Raw genomic sequence first — 18702 nt, forward strand, 5'->3', positions numbered from 1 at the left:
AAAATGATTTGTGTTTCTTCAGGAGGATAATGTAAAATTAGACTCTAAATGTTAGTATCAAATTATAAGATAACAGTATAAGATACAGTATGTCCACTGGTATGTTTTTCGTTGCTGCATAGCTTAATAGATATAGTAAATCTGAACTGGTTAAGTGTTCCTTTGTTAGAGTAATACTTTTGCTTTGATTTTAAGCAGAAAATAAAGTTTTACATGGCTTTGTGCAAACTGTAGCTGTGTTTCTGGGTACTCAAAAAGTAATGAAGAATATTATCATAAATTTTCACTTTGAATAGCAAATATATTGCTTATGAATAAGTACTAAGTAAAAGGATTTTTTTGTTGTTGTTAATAAAAATTCAAATGTGGAAAAAAAATAAGCTGGCCTTTCTTACACGTTTAAAACTTGGCTTGGAAATTCTTTTTCTGGAAGAATCTCCTTTTCCCCCTCTCTTCTTTTTGTTTTCCCTCTCCKTACAGTAAAGATTGCCTGTTTCTAACAAATGGCTTCCTCTGCAAAAAGACAGAATATATCAACCTTAATATTATGAATTCACCAAATGATCGGCATATACATTTTAGCACAAACATCCAATAAAAATAAATACATCTGCAGTGAACATGGTAAATTATATGCGAACTTACACTATAATAATAAACAGGAAACAGCAGCATCTGAGTCTGCAACTGGCTTCTCAGGAGGCTCCATGCTTCCAGCTGTGGTAGCAGCTGTGGATCTGGCTCTGGAAGAATTTCTGAAACAAGCTGACAAAGGGCTGATTACAACATGGAGTTCAGTTTCTGCTTGCATTCATTTTGCTTTAACACACTTCGCTTATGCAGAGTTTGCTCATTTACTCTGTTTGTGGTTTTTTATCCTGCATTTCACAGTCATTGGGCTGCTGCAGTGATTATCACCATTCCTAGTGACCTTGATCATGGGGACCGTATACTGTCTATAGCGTTTATGGGACATTGCAATTTGATTTTGGCTTATTGGAAGAAATTGAAAACTCTCTTCCTTTCCTCTTCCTTCTCCTCCCCATCCCCAGAGACTATTTAGCATTTTTGTCCAAAGTATTGTACAGTAAAGTTGTTGGACTTTATTTTTATTTTTATTTTTATTTTTATTTTTATTTTTATTTTTATTTTTATTTTTATTTTTATTTTTATTTTTATTTTTATTTTTATTTTTATTTTTTAYTKTTGCTATAAGCATAAAAAAAGGCAACTTTTGAGACTACCAAAAGATACTCACCTGCAGTGAAATCTGGAGAACAGACAAGAGTCTCGGAAAGCTCTGCCATAGAAACAAGCAGAAAGCTTCTCTTTTATCACTTTTTTACTACAGGGAGTAGTTCTGATTTCTTAGAATCTGATTGAAAAAACAGCGTCTACCTGTATTTTCTTAGAGCAGCTTTATAGCACRAACTTCACATATTGGAGATCCGTCTTTTCACCTCTGGTTGCCTGGGCTCTTTCCTCGATTGTATGCTAAAGACATGGTTAAGCTACAAAAATGTCTGGCCTTGAAGCACATACTTAGAATTAAGCACTTCCATTGCAAAGTCTGCTTTGTGAACTCTTAGAAATTTGCTTCTGCTCTCATACTGTGGAGTGTCTCTGGTGAATATCTTGAGACCAACACAGCCTTTTTCATTACAAATTCTTTCTTTTTCTTTCAGTCCTGCCATCTTTTTAGAAAACAGCTGTATTCTTTAGCTTAATTGAATCCCAAAATTGAATCCCAGTTGCCTCTGTAACTGATTGCTCAAACTCTTCTTTCTCTTTCCCTCTGCTTCTTTTCTTCAAACAGGATTTTACTCTTTTTCCTGAGGAAAAATAGATATAATATGATCTTCCTTCTCTCATTCTATTCTTCCTTCTGTAATCCTTCCTCCTTCTTCTCCTCCACTGTCAGAGCAGCAGAAGTTTCTTGTCTACTTTCCATCTGTACCCCTTCCACTTACCCCAGTGACCCCACGTTCTGCTCTCCCTCTTGTTTCTTCCCTCCCTTATTCTCTTTCTTAACCTCTCACTATCCTCTGGCTCTTTTCCTTTGCAATATAAGCAAGCATTTGTCTCTTAAAAATTTCACCTTTGACTCTACTCAGTTCTTCATCTCATATCTCATCGTCTATCTCTTCTTCATTCCTTAGCTCATTGAAGGCGCTGTTTATAATTACTGTCTGGAGACCCTCTTCTGTGATTCCCTCCTGTAACTCCTACACTTTGGCTTCTGTTCCTTGCTTGCAACTGCAACAGCTCTCACCAAACTCCCCGATGACAAGATCTAAGAAACAGTAGTCTATCCTCATTCTTCTTGACCTGTCAGTAGTGTTTGCTGCAGTTGACCAGGGTCTTCTTTAAACTTTTGTCTTCTGTTGCCGTAAGGGGCTCTCTCTCCTTGATTTTCTTCTTTCTAACCATTCCCTCAGCATGTTCTTTGGAGTTACCTCCAAATGAAGTTTTGAACGGGCGTAGGTGGCAGTCTTGGGGCTCTGCTTGGGATGGTTTCTTTTCTCCTTTAATGCTTTTTGGCTTATATCAAACACTAAAGAAAATAATGTAGCTGCCAAATGGATCTGTAGATAGCAGATCTACCTTTCTATTTACAATCCATCTCCTCTCACTGAAACTTATTAATTCGTAATTGCGTAAGTGCAATAAGCGTTCCACCCAGAGCTGCCTTGAATCTRGATGTCTTGGCAAATGCTCAGAGCAGATAGTTGATTATCTTCCTTCATTCGTGTAGACATGCATATTTTTCTGTCTTTTTATAATAAGCTTTCTGTACCCCAGCTAGCTGTACCAGCCCTTTTCTACTTTGTTTCCAACTTGTATTACTTTTTATGTGAGTGACTCAAATTGTATCTCTTATTTCAGTGTTCAAGTGTTATGTACGAATGAGCACATAACAAGACCTTGTCAAATAGAATTCATATTTTATGATCTGTACTGAAAATGGTTCTTCTAATATATTTGACTCTTTTACAATCTCATTCTAGGCATTTCTTCGTCATTTCTGTGAACTTAGTTCCACTTCTATTCCCCCTGTCCCTTCTTCATACCATCACAGTACTTCTTTATACAATGCCTTTAAATTTAATGTTATCATCCTGCTTCTGTTTTTTATACCAATTGATTTCATGAAAAGATTAAATAAAAATTGTGCCAAACTCATCCTTGATGAACTCTATTATAGAAGGCTTTTTTTTCTTCAGTCTCCACAGGACTTTATTTTCTSTCTGTTAGGAAGTTCCTTACTTGTCTAATGCCTTTAACAAACCTATTTCTCAAGTTTAATATTGAATGTCAGTGTCCAGATAGATTATGTCTGCCATATTTTCCTTGTTTAAAATTTTAGTCTAAACACAATGGTGTAAGCGTGCAGAGAGCTCGTAATCTCAAACAGATTTGTACACTGCAGTAGACAGATTCCTTCAGGTCATCACATACTTTCCTACCCCATCAGGCCCAGCTGAATTATGTGAGCTCAGGCGGGTTTCTGCTAGCCAGTGTGAACTACAGGGAGTATTTCCTTGTTCTCTGGATACCTCTTGGCCTGCTTTTGTTTGCTGTATTCCATTCCAGATGTCATTCATGCCACATTATCACTACCAAATGCAGGTCTTTATGATAATATATATATATATATATATTTATATATATATATAGCTGTTAGGAACATGTAAGATATGGCCAATTAGAGGGAACATTTGCATTTACTTCCTTTGTGTTTAGTACTGTTTCTCACTTCATAATGAGCACTGTGGCTTACGTTGCAAAATAATTTCAGTAAAATTCTGTGTGTTCTGTAATCCTAGGTACCATAATATTAACATAAAAATAATCTTTTGGGTCTGAGACTTTTCATGCTTAGTTTCATTTGAAAATCTGTGCATATGCATGTCAAATATGCGGAAATTATCTTGAACTGTTTTTGAGTACATATCACTGAAAAGCAAGGCAATGTTTTTACTTTTGAAAATAGCTACCTTTTGGTTTAGTGCAGATCAGTAAATTCAAAAATTTAAAACTTAATTTTTTTGAATTGAAACTGACATCTTAATGTCCGGGAGGACACTTATTTGACGAAGTTTATTTCCATGTTTTGAAAACATGGTTTTCATAATAACATACAAATAATTGAAATGATGTCCAGTAGGCATCTGGACTAGAGTTGTGAGGTAGATGTAATGTAGCCAGCCCTTTTACTGGAGACAAAGTTAATTTCCATTTCTTTGTCAGGGCTACTCAGCTTCTTTTTAGCTTCAGGGGTTGCTTCTTTGTTATTGCTGGTTCCACTGTGTAACACCCTCACTCCTCTATTGGAATGGAATATGGTCTAGATGGTAAAATGCTGACCAATTTTTCCTAATTTATTTTTGCCTGTCACTCATCCTGGTTTCACATTATATCAGTTTCTCCTTCAGCTGCAAATAAGACATCCCTTACCCTATGGATCTTGACTGCATACAAACTGGCATCCGTTCAATCCAGTTTGCATTATAAAGTGTATAATTTAACATTTTATCCTTCCTTGTTGGTGAACACAGAATGATGAGGAATCAATGAAGGCTCTTCTCCARTTAAGCAGTTGAGCAGCCTCCCATTTGGACTGGGGCTCTGGCTGCCTCTGAGTCTGTTGTAAATCTCTCTACAATCACATGTATTTTGATTTGGAAAGCCTGTTTCGTATTTTGATTTTGAAAGCCTGTTTCTAGTTAGATTAGTCATATTTATAATCAATTTAAGATCAACAATTAAAAGCTCAATTGGAATTTCATGGCTTTTAATTATCACTAAAAAAATGAAATTTAAACCAAATTCTACATTAAAATGGTATTAAGACCAAACAATGAAGGCCCAGTTGTGGCATTTTTTATGCTTTGTGGAGCAGATAGCTGCTGAGAGACACAAGCTGGTTCCCCAGTTTCCTATTGTCCAAAGCCATACCTGAGCTGCATCTAGCAATTGAATTAGCATTTTCTGGGGCACTAGGATAGAAATACCAGCAGAGAAATTGCGTGGGGTAACATTAGAGTTTCTGCATTCCCCATAATTCTATTTAATGTGGTAGCAGGGTTGTTAKAAGCTCCTTGTGTCCTTGTGTTGCTATCTATGGTGCAGGTAGCTGGCACCATAGGTAATTGATACCTGTGCAGGTAACTGGCAAAGAGGTAATTGATACCTGACTTCCTCTGGATATCCTGTGTGGGCCAGGCAAAAAAAAACCCTTGCTCTGGTTCTTCAAATTTAGAAAAGAAATACCAGGAAAAAATGAATTTTCCTGCAACAGCATTAACTTGACTGCATTACCAATCCTTTGCAATTTTTGACATACATTGTCCATAAATAATGCTGTGAAACTATGTGATTTAAAAAAAGAGAAATATACTATTTTCATCTGATGCAATTTTAAMTTTTCATTCAAATCTTTACCCTATGATCTACTTAAATATTCAAGATTGTACTTAATGTAACATTTTTGAATGTAACATATGGACCAATATTGATAAGTCTATATAAAATAGAAGTGCCTTAGTGTGCTGTTCTTTTTATTGTAGGTATGTGTCATGTGTGCTGGGATGCCCATATGAAGGAAATATCACACCAATTAAAGTGGCAGAAGTAAGAATGCCTTTCTGGTTTGTCTTTTTAATTATAAAGATATATCTTTTAAAATATGCCTAAGTAATTTTCTCTGCTTAATCCTAAAATAATCTTTGATGAATAAAATTCAAGGGAAACAAACACAAAACATAGATTGCTGTAAAACTGGTTGTATAATCTCACTATTTATTTCAACCTGTCTAGTCAAGTTTAAGGAAAATAATGAGTTTTTATTATAATCAACCTTGAGAAAAAAAATCTGCCATTTCCTTCAACAAGATATCAAGGAAATATTTAAGGAAATAGAGTCAAGTATATATGTCAGTGGACCATATTGCATGAGATGATTTCCAGCACAATCTACTGCAAATGGAATGTACTGATAAATGTGTTTTGTGCTCCCCTGAGCATATTGCACACTGTCCATCCATAGTGCCACTACTAAACACTGTGTTTCTACCACAAAATTACTATTACCACGTGATTAAGGCATGAATCAAAACCCATGCACAATGTCATTTCCTACTGCTTACCTTACCCCAYTCCTATGATACTCCCTCCTCCTCAGCGCCCTTTTCCAAGTAAGATAAAGGAGAAGGAAGGAGATGTTCAGTCCACCCTTTCTCTCCAGCAGAGAAAGAGTTGAGGGTCTAAAAAGGCAGGATACTGAGACACAGCTGTCATATTCTGCAGGAAGACAGAGGGCAAAACAGGCAGTGGACATGAAAGTGAGAGAATTCCAGAGTCAGCAAGACATGCTGACCTTCCTCCTTGAGAAGATTTTCCTTCCCTTCCACTGTGCCTTTTACACTTAATTACCCATTTTTGGAAACCTAGCAGAATCTCCGGAGCATTTTTTGGTTGTTGTTTTGTAGCAGCTAGTCAATATTTGTCTTATATCTTGTATTCTGCATGTGTGGCTTTCAGGTCCTGTCCTTCGCATCTTCTTCTAGTTTACATTCCAGATGGAACTTGTGATATGGCTGCTCCTACGGCAGCTACTTATACTCTCACTCTTTGAAAAAAAAAAAAAAAAAAGCTAAATTGGAAGGTAGTCAGTATTTCTAAATTAATTGGTTTTAATATGAAGTGAAAGTTAGAAGTGACACAGCTTTAGTTAGAGCAGTGATGACAGATTCAGCTGTGCTGTTGGTAAATTGCTTACTACAATATCATGTTCCCCAACAGGCCTCTTTCCATGTGTTGCTCATTTTTTAAAACTAACTAACTGCTCTCCTTGCACAGAACAGCTCCCTTTCAGTATGGCAGTGGGAGAGTTATTTAGTATTCCAGACCTGCAAAGTTTTACTCACACAGTTGTTTCATTTTCTCTGTTCATCACAGTAAGTTTTTTCTTTTATACCTGTACAAGATTCTGTATGTGCTTAAAAAATCATTTAAAAACGTACCTCATTAATTTATTAATGCAGGACCTGATTCAGCAAGAATTGATGCTTATCTAGAAACATCTGATTAGATGTTAATGGATTTTACATAAASACATGCACTCATTCTTTGCCAAATCAGGGTTGTCAAAATTATTGTCTGTGCTTAACTCTGTCACAGAGCTGCCTGCTGGTCATCTTTTCCAGGATGGGAGCATGTTACTCCCATAACTTTGCATTGCAATAGCAACTATAGCTTAGGTTGATACTGTTTCTTCCAGGATCAGCCACAGAGAACAGATGATTTTTTCAGGCTTTTTTTTTTTTTTTTTTTTTTTTTTTTTTTTTTTTTTTAATCTTTTTTAAGGGAAAGACAAAATGAGCCCTTTCTTTTTCCTGGCTACATGCATTTCTGGCTTACTTGATACATAACCATTTTACGCATAGGGATTTAATGGGTCTAAACTTGAGATGCCTTCAGAGTTGCAGAATTCATCTAGGATATMCATCTGGTTCTTCTCATCCTGTAAACTAAATTAATGAATAACCCTATTTTATCACCCTGCTTTCTAAAATAGAGTCCCTTTCTAACCACTTATAATCCTCCAGTTTGTTATTTTTAAGTGTAGGTCAATAAGGCTTAAAACTTGTTGGAAACCCATGGTAATATCCTTGAAACTAATTTTGTTTCCCATTATCTTCTAGGCATATACTTGGCTGTTCCTATATGGAGCTGTTGTCTCTCTGTTTGCTTCTTTCTTTCCTTAGTTCCCTTTTAACCTAGATCAGTGAATTCATGTAAATATTATACAGTATTTGGTAATTTCCCCATGCTGATCAGGCCACAGAAAATGTATGTATTCTTATTTCAGTATTATTTAGATAATTTCAAAGTTTCCCCTATATCACATGCATTGCACTGTGCACTTATGCCATTATTCACTTAAAAAAAATCTATAACTGGAATGCAAACTGTTTATATTCAATTTAAGAGTGTAATTTTAGATTTTCTTTCCAGCAATAGAATTGTTCACATGCTTAAGGGGTTACAGTACTGGATCAGCTGCTCACATTTTAGTCAGTGCCTGGCAAAAGGGCAGTACTCMCACGGCAAGCAACACAAAACTCATGCACAGTAAAACTGTTGAGCAGTGCATGCAGAGCTTTTCTATTAACAAAGCTGCAGTCTCATCATGATGTTCTGATTAAACTGACAGAACAATGTGTTCTCTTCTTCCTTGCCCTCCTCCCCCAAATCCATATTGAAAACCAGCAAAGCTCTCAGTAGTAAGCCTTCTCTTAAGATAAGTTAGAAAAGATATAACAGCAGGATAGAAAATCCAGTACAAAAAACTACCATTCAACTTTCAAACGTACATTTTTTTCTAGAAGTTAAATATATGCCTCTTTGCTTTTTAAGTGCCAAATTAAGTTTAGATCATGAAAAATCAATTATGACTAACCAAGTCACCTGGCTGGTACTCTCCGTCAAGACCATTCAGGGCTTGATTTTCCAAAAGCTGAAAGGCCCCCACTGGAGCACTTGAAAGAACTGAATCTGGTAGGATTTCTAGCCAGCTAGAAGCACCTTGAATTGAAAATAGAAAATGAACACCTGAAAAATAGTCTTTCACCCTGCTGCTTTCACCCTGATATTAAACAAAAGATTGGGGGTTATCTAGAGGTAACTCCTCAATAGCTGCACATGATCCTGTTTTTTTTGCAGCTGTAGTCTATCTTAAACACCTGTCTCATGCTAATGATATAGAAATATGCTACAAGGTGGAATCCTGGTGAATGACCTTGTCTTAAGTATATATTGAATTTATGATGGTATGAACCCAGGACTCTTTGACTTTAAAGCACAAAGTTTTACTACATTTGCAAGAGTCATAGAACTTGCAAGCTTTGAGCAGAGCAATTCAGACTACTTGAAGTTCTTTTTCAGCTGTTCTTCGAATTAAGTGACCCATCCATAACCATATTAATCCATCCGGGACTACTGGTACAGCACTCTGTCAGCTTCCTCAGACATATTCACAGCAATCCCACTGATGAAGTCTTGGAATTGCTTTACCAGCAAAGTATAGGGCAACTGAAGTTGTCCTGGAAAAAGAAGATATTTTTTTATCATTTCTAAATAGTTGATWTCCAGACTGGGATTCCATGTGAGTGGAGTTTCCTTTTGGGAGTGTTGGTACACAGTGGGGGATGCTAAGGAGGACAAATACACTCAGGAACTGAAAATAAATTAAAACCCTTTCCAAATAAATTCTACAAGCTAAGATAGAAAATTTTTATATTCAATTTCTAAAGCAGTATTTTCAGTGCAAACAGTTTTGTGCTTCCTGGTGTATGGCTCTCTCCATACAGACATTATGGGACCAGACGTCAAATCCCTTATTCATACAAAGAACTCCTCAAAGGCATAATTCCAGGAACATTTAGGGCTCTACTTATAGATGTAAGGAGCATTTGTATAGGGTTTTTCTTTGGTTTTGGGGAAAATTTGAAGACATAAGGACATGATGTTATCTCTTTTAYAGTTTTGCTATTTGGATTTCTGAAAAGCAAGCAAAATTGATATTAGCTAAAGCATATTAAAACTTCAGTTTTCATTGATGCTTTCAGTGCCAAGAGAGAGAGCAAAATCAGGCTTCTAGTTAATTATTTATTGTCTTAGTTCAGCCGAGTGCTTGGCTCCGTGTAATAAGCAAGGAAAAGGGTAGGTCTTTACCYTGTACAACTTGTAGAAAACATGAAGAAAACCAAACAGCTGGAAAATCCCCGAAGAGAGGAAAATGTTGGGAAAGGGCTTAACAGAAACTTAATTCATCGTATAAAATCTTGCCTCTTTGGATTCTGTGGGATAATCGAAAAGCAAGTTGTTGATGGATTTGGCTTGGTTGGTTATTCCATGTACGGAAACAGCAAGAAGAGAGTCTTTGGGATGTTGTGGTCAGTGACAATTTTTAAGAATAAAGAGAGGATTTCTGATACTAGATCCACCTCAGTGAGACAAAACGCTATGTATTACAGGGTTACAGCTGACAGTTGTACATGTGTCCTTTTAACTGTATGTGTCCAACCCTTTTTTTCACTCTTCATCTTGACCTCTTCGTGTTTCTCGGCTCCTACTCAGGTGTCCAAACGTCTGTACAGTATGGGCTGTTATGAAATATCTCTGGGAGACACAATTGGCGTGGGGACTCCTGGAAGTATGAAAAGGATGTTGGAAGCTGTAATGAAAGAAATTCCTCTGAATGCTCTTGCAGTTCACTGTCATGACACTTACGGCCAGGCATTAGCCAATATCCTCACAGCCATACAGGTAACTCGGGTTCTCCTTTTATAGATATGATAGTAATAGTCTTAACTGAATTGAAATACACAGATTAAAAAGTCTTAATTTTAAGGAAATCAACAGGATAGGAAACAGGCACTCACCAGGCTTTCAGAAATATTACTTATGCTTCAGTTTGTCTACAGGTATTACTGCTTTTGCTTATGCCAAGAAAATGTCAAAACACTTTCTACGATTCTGCATGAAACTCGAAATTGTCATTTCTGAACTCTTACCTACTTATTACATTGAAGTTCATGCAAAAATGTTAAGAGACAGTGATAGTGATTAAAAGCCAATGATTTTGGATGAAAGAGGGAGAAAAATGTATTTTCTTCTAATATCTCAGATTCCTCTTTTGTCAGTATCACATGCACATTCACAGATTACTAAATTAAAATTTCTACTTTGAAGAGATGTCTAAATACAAATGAGAACAATGAGTAATTTCATGCATAGGATTTGCTTGTTAAAATTGAATGTGTTGGGGATGTGTTACAGAGAATGACGGTTTTACCACTGTCATTGATCACATGCCTTCTGTATTATTTCATATTTAGCAATTTTGCTTTCCAAATAAGATGAACAATAACTCTATAGCTTGTTTAATCTTTCCATTCTGTTGCTAAGTAGGCAGCAATAGTTATTTTTTTAGAAGATATCTTCGCCTTTGAATTTGAAATGTCACATATGTTGTTTAGAAAGAACAGCAGTATATTAACAGTTTTAACAGTATCAGCAAGAAGAACGAGCAGGGAAATGTTTTAATATGGGGATCTTGCCAGTATTCAATTAGATACAGTATGTGAAAATCCAGTAAAAAAGATTCTAACTTTTACTTGTGTATTGAGTCTTACTTGATCTTAGTACTGCAAATGTGTGTGTATGTATCATGGGAAAAATACATTGCTAATTTCACACTTAGTATCAGTTGCAGATGGAAGAGCTGAAAGCCTGAAAACCCTTGAGCATGGGAGGAGTTCTTCATAAAAATACTTGAAGCATTGTTTTTCAAATCCTTCCTTAAAATAATTGCTGYCCTGTGCCTACTAAGCACTGACACAGTGACTGTGCTTTGTTAAGGCTGGTGCCTGCTGCGAATGATAGGTTTCACATTTACCTCACACTCCCATCTTTTTATTTACTTCCTAAGTTAACCCTGCAAGAGCTAATGGGGGGAAAAGCTCTTAGATACCTAATGTGCAGTTTAGGCTAATTAAGATATAAATTCAAGACAGCAACAGATCTGAAAAATAGTTCCCTACCCAGCCTTCTCAGATTACCGAGACACCAGGGGAACCTGAGATTCCAGTGGACAAATAAAATTTTGCTACAGTACATGTCTAAAGGTGATGTATTTTGGGCTTACCTGTGCTTACCATAGATTTAACCAGAACTCCTTGATGAAGTAGGCATTCCGGAAGCTCTCTGACTGGTTTTATGCAGGCTGCTGCTTGGCCTAGTCTGAATGTGAGATTCTTGGATCCTCAAACTGGCTTCCTACATCACAACATCCTTTGTTGTCTCTGTAGGCTACCACTGATTCCAGATAATGGCTGTTCAAAGAAACCTAACGCAACTAGCATTGAGTTAAAGCTGATCATTATTATTTCTAAAACAGGGCAGCTTTTACTGGTTGTCTTTATTACACAGTGCCAAAGCCATTGGATCAGAACAACTAAGTCACTTCTAGCCCCTGCTGTTAGGTTTGTTTGTATTTTCCTATCTCCCAAAGAAAAATACAGGGTGGTTTAAAGTGCTAGAGCAAAATCTCTTGTCTTAAAATCAATAGTTTTTTTTTTCGCTATCTAGATGCTCTACAAATGAAATTTCTAACCTTTCTTTGTGGGCCTATATGACAGATACAGTATTTCATAAGGTATAGAATTTGATTGAGGAGTTATAGAAGTAATAGGCTACAACAATTGTATGAAAACTATTATAAAGAATATTCAGCAAGCAAACTTCCTTTTTCTTAACACACTGTAGACGCCCTCCTCAAGCTGAATACTATTGTATATTGTATTTTCAAAGAATTAATGAGTGACAGATGGAAAGGCACAAATCACTCTACATTAATTCATGCAGTGCTTGAATGGGAGATCTCCTAGGAGTGGAAAGAGGTGCTTGTGATTCAATAAGACTTTTTATACAGATCACATTGTTTCATGCAGGATTATACTATCCAGAATATTTCCTTTTGTCTGGGGCTGATCCAAAGTCATCTAGAACTGACAGACTGTATCTGTATAAGAAATTAACAGGGAAGTAGCCATGTAATTTTAGTGTTCATTTTATGTGTGTAGTTTTAGCAGAAGGATAGGTAGTGATAAATGGAGGAGAGATAAGCCCACGTTTAAAGGATAAAAATTTTTTAGGTTGTTGAAATGAATAACAGATAGAAAGGTTTGCCTAGAGAAAGGAGAGACCCTATTTTATGAAGACAATCTGTGTAAAGCTGTGAAGAACATGAAATGATGTTTTGAAACAAAATATTAAACATTTTAAGCAGAAACATGTTTTTTGATTAACTGGCATAAACTTGGCTCAATCAGGAAGATAAAATATTAAAATTCAGAATATGCAATTTATTCAAGAGCCAAAATCAGAAGACACCAAGTGGTGCGTGATCTAATTAGGGGTTGTGATGTTTTGGATAAAAGAGGCATAGGTTAGCTAATGTGACAAAAACAAAATGTAGCTAAAACAAATAGCAAAACATATCTAGGAAATTTTTACAAGACCTCCGAGGAAGAGTGAAAAGATGGATCAGGAAACTTCTTTGTTTAGATAACGTAGATCACTGATCTCAGGAGAGTTGACTTGCCTTGACAAGTAACTCCCACAGCATTTACAGAATGGGTAAGAAGAGGTGGGGGTTGTTCTGGTGGAAAAACTACTTTCTTGCCTAGCTTGTATAAGAACACAGTCAGAAACAGCTGAATGGGTCTGTTTTCATAGCACATATCTGAGCATGAGAAATAATATGCCAAGAGACAAAAAAAGGAGTGATAACTCCATGAATGAAACAATTGCATGGCAATGTCATAGAAATTTATGACAGTTGAATCACTAATCTTAATTCATTGATGTAGACTGATCCTCACACTATTGCAATCAGGTCCTAATTTGCAGAAAGGAAGTGTATAACTCTAAAGGCTGACCTTTAGAAAAAAAGGATTTTTAACACTTTGTGTGATCCTTTCCATCTTATTGGACACTATGAGATGAATGAGTTTGATGAATTGCCAAATGAAAATGCTTTTCATTAGTGCTTTCTTTCCCCAGAAAATGAAAACTTTGGGGAAAATTAAGAACAGTCCCAAATCCACACTTTAGTACCAGAAATGGAATTTAGCAAACTTATAATTAAACTTTCAAAGTGTCTTGAACTGCAAAATCCAAACTTGTGAATATAGATTTTTTCATTATCAACATTAGAATAGAAAGCACTTAACAGAGGGCTGAAAACATTTAATAATATAATAATAATAATAATTTAATAATAATTTTAATAATGTCTTTAAGATTCTTGAATTTTAAAGCTTGGGCTTTTTTTTTTTTTAAGCCAATTAGAAATGTCTGGCTGCTAAATTCACCCATCTATTGCTTAACTAAACAGGTTCTAACCCTTTTGGTTCACACTGGTGACACTAAGTGACTTGTATATACATTAATTTTTGGCGACAGTTTGCATATAGAATAGAGCTAGATTCACACAAAGGCAGTGGGTGTTGGTATGTTTTGAGTGCCAGAACCAAGGAGGAATCAGAAGAGATACCTAAGATCCCATCGTATGGATTCACAAGGATTGACACGCTACAAAACTAGAGCAGCCAGCAATGGCGTGGCCTGAGTTAAGCMCTGAAAAAAGGACTGTGTTTGGATGCCGTTGGTCCTGCACTTGCAGCCTTAAGTGGGACCAGTTTTCTGCCAAAAACAAAGAGAGCAGAGGAGGCAGAATTAACTTAAAGTGTCATTAATTCATGCATACACTTTTATATATGTGCTGATATATAAGTGGTCACCATGTTGGTTGATCAAAATTCAGGGCTGCGTACTGCATACACATTTTCCTTTAGTTTCCAAGAGCTTTGTACTTTGTTATTTTTCTCCTTGTGATTTGTTTCTAAGCAAATACAAGCAAGTTTGTCCTGGATTAATGTTGAAATTGCCTGCTTTTCATGATTTTAATGCAAAACAGTAGCTGATCTGTAATGCAAAACAGTGTGAGCCCTTTACACTTTGTGTATAGTTGCTTGGACTGGGCCACGACATTAAGGGAGATTAGATGAGCTGTATTGCAAATTGCTATATTATGAGAGAATTATAAGTACATAGTGTAAGTAAGAAGTAAGCAATAAGAATAAAAACTTGGTTCCTTGCTCATGCACGTGTCAAACAACAATCAAACAGCCAATACATTAGGACTTTATTATTATTATTATCAGCTGTATGCTGGGGTATCCAGAGCCCAGCAGTGAAATGATTTCCACCTAAACTCATTTTTAACAGAGCAAAAATAGTCATGATAGGTTTAGTTAGAATTTCAACACTGCACTAAAGACAGTTTCTAAAGTCAGTAGGGAGATATTATAGAGAATGAATGAGGTACAGGAGGCAGGGACCATAAAATCTTGGCTCGTCTTTTCCCAGTTTGCCATGTCTCTGTGCACATCACTTTTCTTCAGTTTTCCATTTCTAAAACAGAAATGAGGTTTATGAAACATCCATATGTTTTGGGACCTTGAAAATATTGGCGTTTTGCATTCCTGTTTTGAGACAGGCATAGAGGTGGTGAGGTTTCAGTAGACCGCACACCTTTGCTTTGTGCTCCCTACAAAAGAATAAAGTTATGCTGGGAAACTGCAAAGCACTTAACTGAGAGCTCCAGATTTCAAAGTTCAGATGGGGAAACATTAGAAAAAAACACAGCTTAACGGAGAATAGCTAGTATGGGATTCAGGAAGGGCTGGTCATGCTTCAGTATTTTGCTGGAATTCTTTGAGGCAGTCACTGCCAAAGCAGACAAAGGATATACAGTGGCCATCATATGCTTTGATTTTTCAGAAAACAATTTACAGTGTTCTGTACTGGAAGTTAATATTAAGGCGTGGAGACATGTAATAAGTGGAAAGTTGGCTAAGTGGCAGGAAACAAATGGGAGTTATAAAATGGAATTTCTTCAGGCTGGAAAGTGCCCACCAGCAGGGYAGTGGGGGAGGACTGGTCTGCGGGTCCCAGGTTTTTCTGCTTACATTCATAATTTGCAGTACCATAATTCTTATCTTACAATCTTAAAACAATTGTTTTAACTAAAGCAAGCTAATATTCTAACACAAGCAAAAAAATAAAAATGAGGATAAAAGCAGAAGAGTAGGAATATACATAATTTTAGGTAAGGTAAGGTAAGGTAAAGGTTATTTGGTAAAATGTGCTTGTCTTTTTTTTTTTTTTTCTTTTGGTAAAAAAAAATTTTCTACAGCTTTTTACTTTTACCTTTCTGTAGCAACGGATTTATTCTTGGCACTTACCAGTGTTCTTTTTTTTTCTTTTTTTTTTTAATGGTTTTAAAAATGTTTTAAATTATCTGTCAGCAAACTAAAACAAAATTCCTTAAAAAATTTTTTTTGTGTGTCTTTTTGATTTACTCTGGTTTCCGCATAAAAACAATGTAACATGTAGATGATGCTAGGAATTAAAAAGTTTATGAGTGTGAGCAGAAAGAAATACATGATATTAAGAAAGGAAAGAGTGATTAAAATGATGTAAGACCAATGAGTAAGCCTGTGGGTAGCTGAAAGCAAACAAATCAGGAGAAAAATGGCAGGTGAATTGTGAAGAGGTTCCAGATTGCAAGATTTCTGTGAAGAAAACTTAAAAAGAGGCTATGCACCTTAGAAAGTAGAAAATGCTTGTGTTATAATATCAAATAATACTACTGCTATGAAGAGTTGGGTAGTTACTTTTACAAGTGAAAAAAACGAATTCGGAAATCAGATCTGCATTTGGAGAGAAAATGAAAGCCTGGGCAGCCGTTATGAAAGTCTGAGAAATCTTTTGAAATATTTCTAATGAAGTAGTTTCTTTTTTTTTTTTTCTTTTTTTTTTTGATGGGGAAAGAGATGCTTTATAAAGGTCTTGATTTTACACTATTGCCTATAATTTCAAAAAGATAAGCAAACAAGAAAAGAAGTGAATAAACGGTACCACCCCTACTTTTTCTCTGATGAATACAAAAGAAGGAGCAGCTCTATTTTTATTAGTATCTTATGCTTTTTGCAGGATGTACTTAGCATGCAGTTTCTGAAAGGCTGAATTTTTCTGATTTTTTTTTTTTCACTTCAGAAAAATTCGATAGCTTGGTAGTTCACTAATAAATTCCTCACTGATATTATTACAACTGTTACCCCATTGGAATAAAGTTTAAATGAGCTATTTGAGTTCAATCTAAATAAGTTCCTGACTTTTTTCAGAATGTTTAAATTTGGGGCTTTTCAGGAGAGGGTCTGGTCCAAAGACAAAGATGTGTTTACATGAATACATTAAGAAACCTTTTTTTTTTTTAATGGCTCTTATTATGAATCACATTCCTCAAACGTGATGATTGAATTTCAGAAGCTTTCAGTCCTCAACCAGCAAACGTCAAGTCTGGGAAGTCAAGTCTTCAGGAAGGCAATCAGACAGAGAGATCCTGCAGCAGTTATAGATTATTCTCATCTTCAGGTTCTTCCACTAGAGCCAACTTGGAGCAATAGACATAACTTCCCTTTGGCTTAAATTCAAACCTCTGCTGTTATTTTAAATATTTTTAAACCTAGAATTTCTCATGCAAATCCATTTATCTCTCTGTATATATCTCCGCAGTTACACGCACAGAATTATCACTATAGATCTAAATGGAATATGAATGGAGAAATTGCTGTACAGCTGGAGAAATAAAATCTAAGCTGTTTTTTAGCAGTTTTCAATTTTAAAGACAGTTATATTCTCATCTGAAATGTTTGCTTTCTCTTTTGTGTTTCCCATTCTTTAGGTAATATTTAATTGCTGTTTCACTTTCCTTAATGTCAGTAGTATGTTCCAGTTTCAGCTTCATTAATAATTTTCTCTTTGTTAAATCTAGAAGCATTAGGGGCATTCTGATTTAGTGGACTGACTCCTGAAAAGTATTCTACTATTGCTTCTTATCTTATTACTGTGMATCTTTCTCCAGTTTCAGCTATAATTCCAAGCCAAAAAAAGAAAAACAGATTCAAACAATCTGCTTTAAATAATTGATCTTTATCAATTCTACTCTGCATTATTGTTTCAATTCAAACAAAATGAAATTAGATTTCAGGAAATTGGAGAAAATAATCGTCTTTCCCCTCACCCCTCACCCTCCATGATTTGCCATTTAGTAACAGACTTGTAAATTTGTCCTTGCACAGAAATTATTAGGTTCAGAAAATAATTTAGATCTATTCAGATATATACAGCAGATTGCAGGCCCATCCAAGTGTAATACTCAATATAAAGTGTTATTTCCCACTTCCCCTCTCCTTTGTTCTCCTTTGCAACCTTTTTTTTTTTTTTTGCTGTTCTTTGCCTCCTTCAGTGCATCAGGGGAGTGAATGCAGTGCTGGCAGCTCACTGATGGAAAGGGAGAATGATATGAAAAAATAGGTGCCCCTGCATTCACCTAATCCCTGACATTTTCTCTGGCACTTAGCAATTTTCTCCCTTCCATTATTTTCCTAGTCATTGCTTGGTAGTTGTAAGTCCACATGGCCAGAGCAATAGTCTTTTTACAGACCTGCTTTTATCAGCCCAACTGTCTCTTGTTTAACTTGACTATTTCAATGGCTAAGAGTCAGCATCATCCAGTTCTGAAGTGGACTGGGCAGTAATCCAGCTCTTTCTGTTACAGACAGACATTCATTTTTTTGGACTAGAAACAAATTACTTCCAAATGCTGGAAATGTAAGAAGGCTTTTCAAAATGGGTTTTCAGGTGTTTATAGAACAAATTAGTATAAAATAGTTTTCAAAATGCTAAGCCCAATTTAAAATAGATATTTAGTACTTCTAGGAGTTGTCAAAATATAGCCCTGCAAAACTGAACTCACTGATCTGTTGCATGCATGAAAAAAATAACAAGGGCACATTGGTGTCAGACTCCCCATGCATTTTCCTATTGTGCCTCAGCTGGATTGCATACATAAAAAGGTAGCATTTGGTCTTTTTTTTTTTTCCAGGAGACTGCATGGCTTGCTATAGGTTTAATGAAAATGAGATGCTTGCCAGTAGCAATCAGAAATGAGACTGATAACAGTTATTTTGCAATAGTTTCTAATATGCTTTTTGAAAATCAGAG

The 18702-nt window shown here is 35.8% G+C and overlaps 1 protein-coding gene across 1 annotated transcript in view; it reads left to right on the forward strand.

Annotated features, from left to right (window-relative positions):
* The window catches only part of HMGCLL1 (3-hydroxymethyl-3-methylglutaryl-CoA lyase like 1), a 74597-nt gene that overhangs the window by 34519 nt on the left and 21376 nt on the right, over positions 1 to 18702 (forward strand). The window contains exons 6-7 of the mRNA XM_026034279.1: positions 5571 to 5634; positions 10144 to 10332. Coding sequence (XP_025890064.1) covers positions 5571 to 5634; positions 10144 to 10332 — 253 coding nt within the window. The remainder of the gene's footprint in view (positions 1 to 5570; positions 5635 to 10143; positions 10333 to 18702) is intronic.

The sequence above is a fragment of the Nothoprocta perdicaria genome, unplaced genomic scaffold (assembly GCF_003342845.1).
Source record: "Nothoprocta perdicaria isolate Ctin4 unplaced genomic scaffold, notPer1 scaffold_141, whole genome shotgun sequence".
Taxonomy (NCBI): domain Eukaryota; kingdom Metazoa; phylum Chordata; class Aves; order Tinamiformes; family Tinamidae; genus Nothoprocta; species Nothoprocta perdicaria.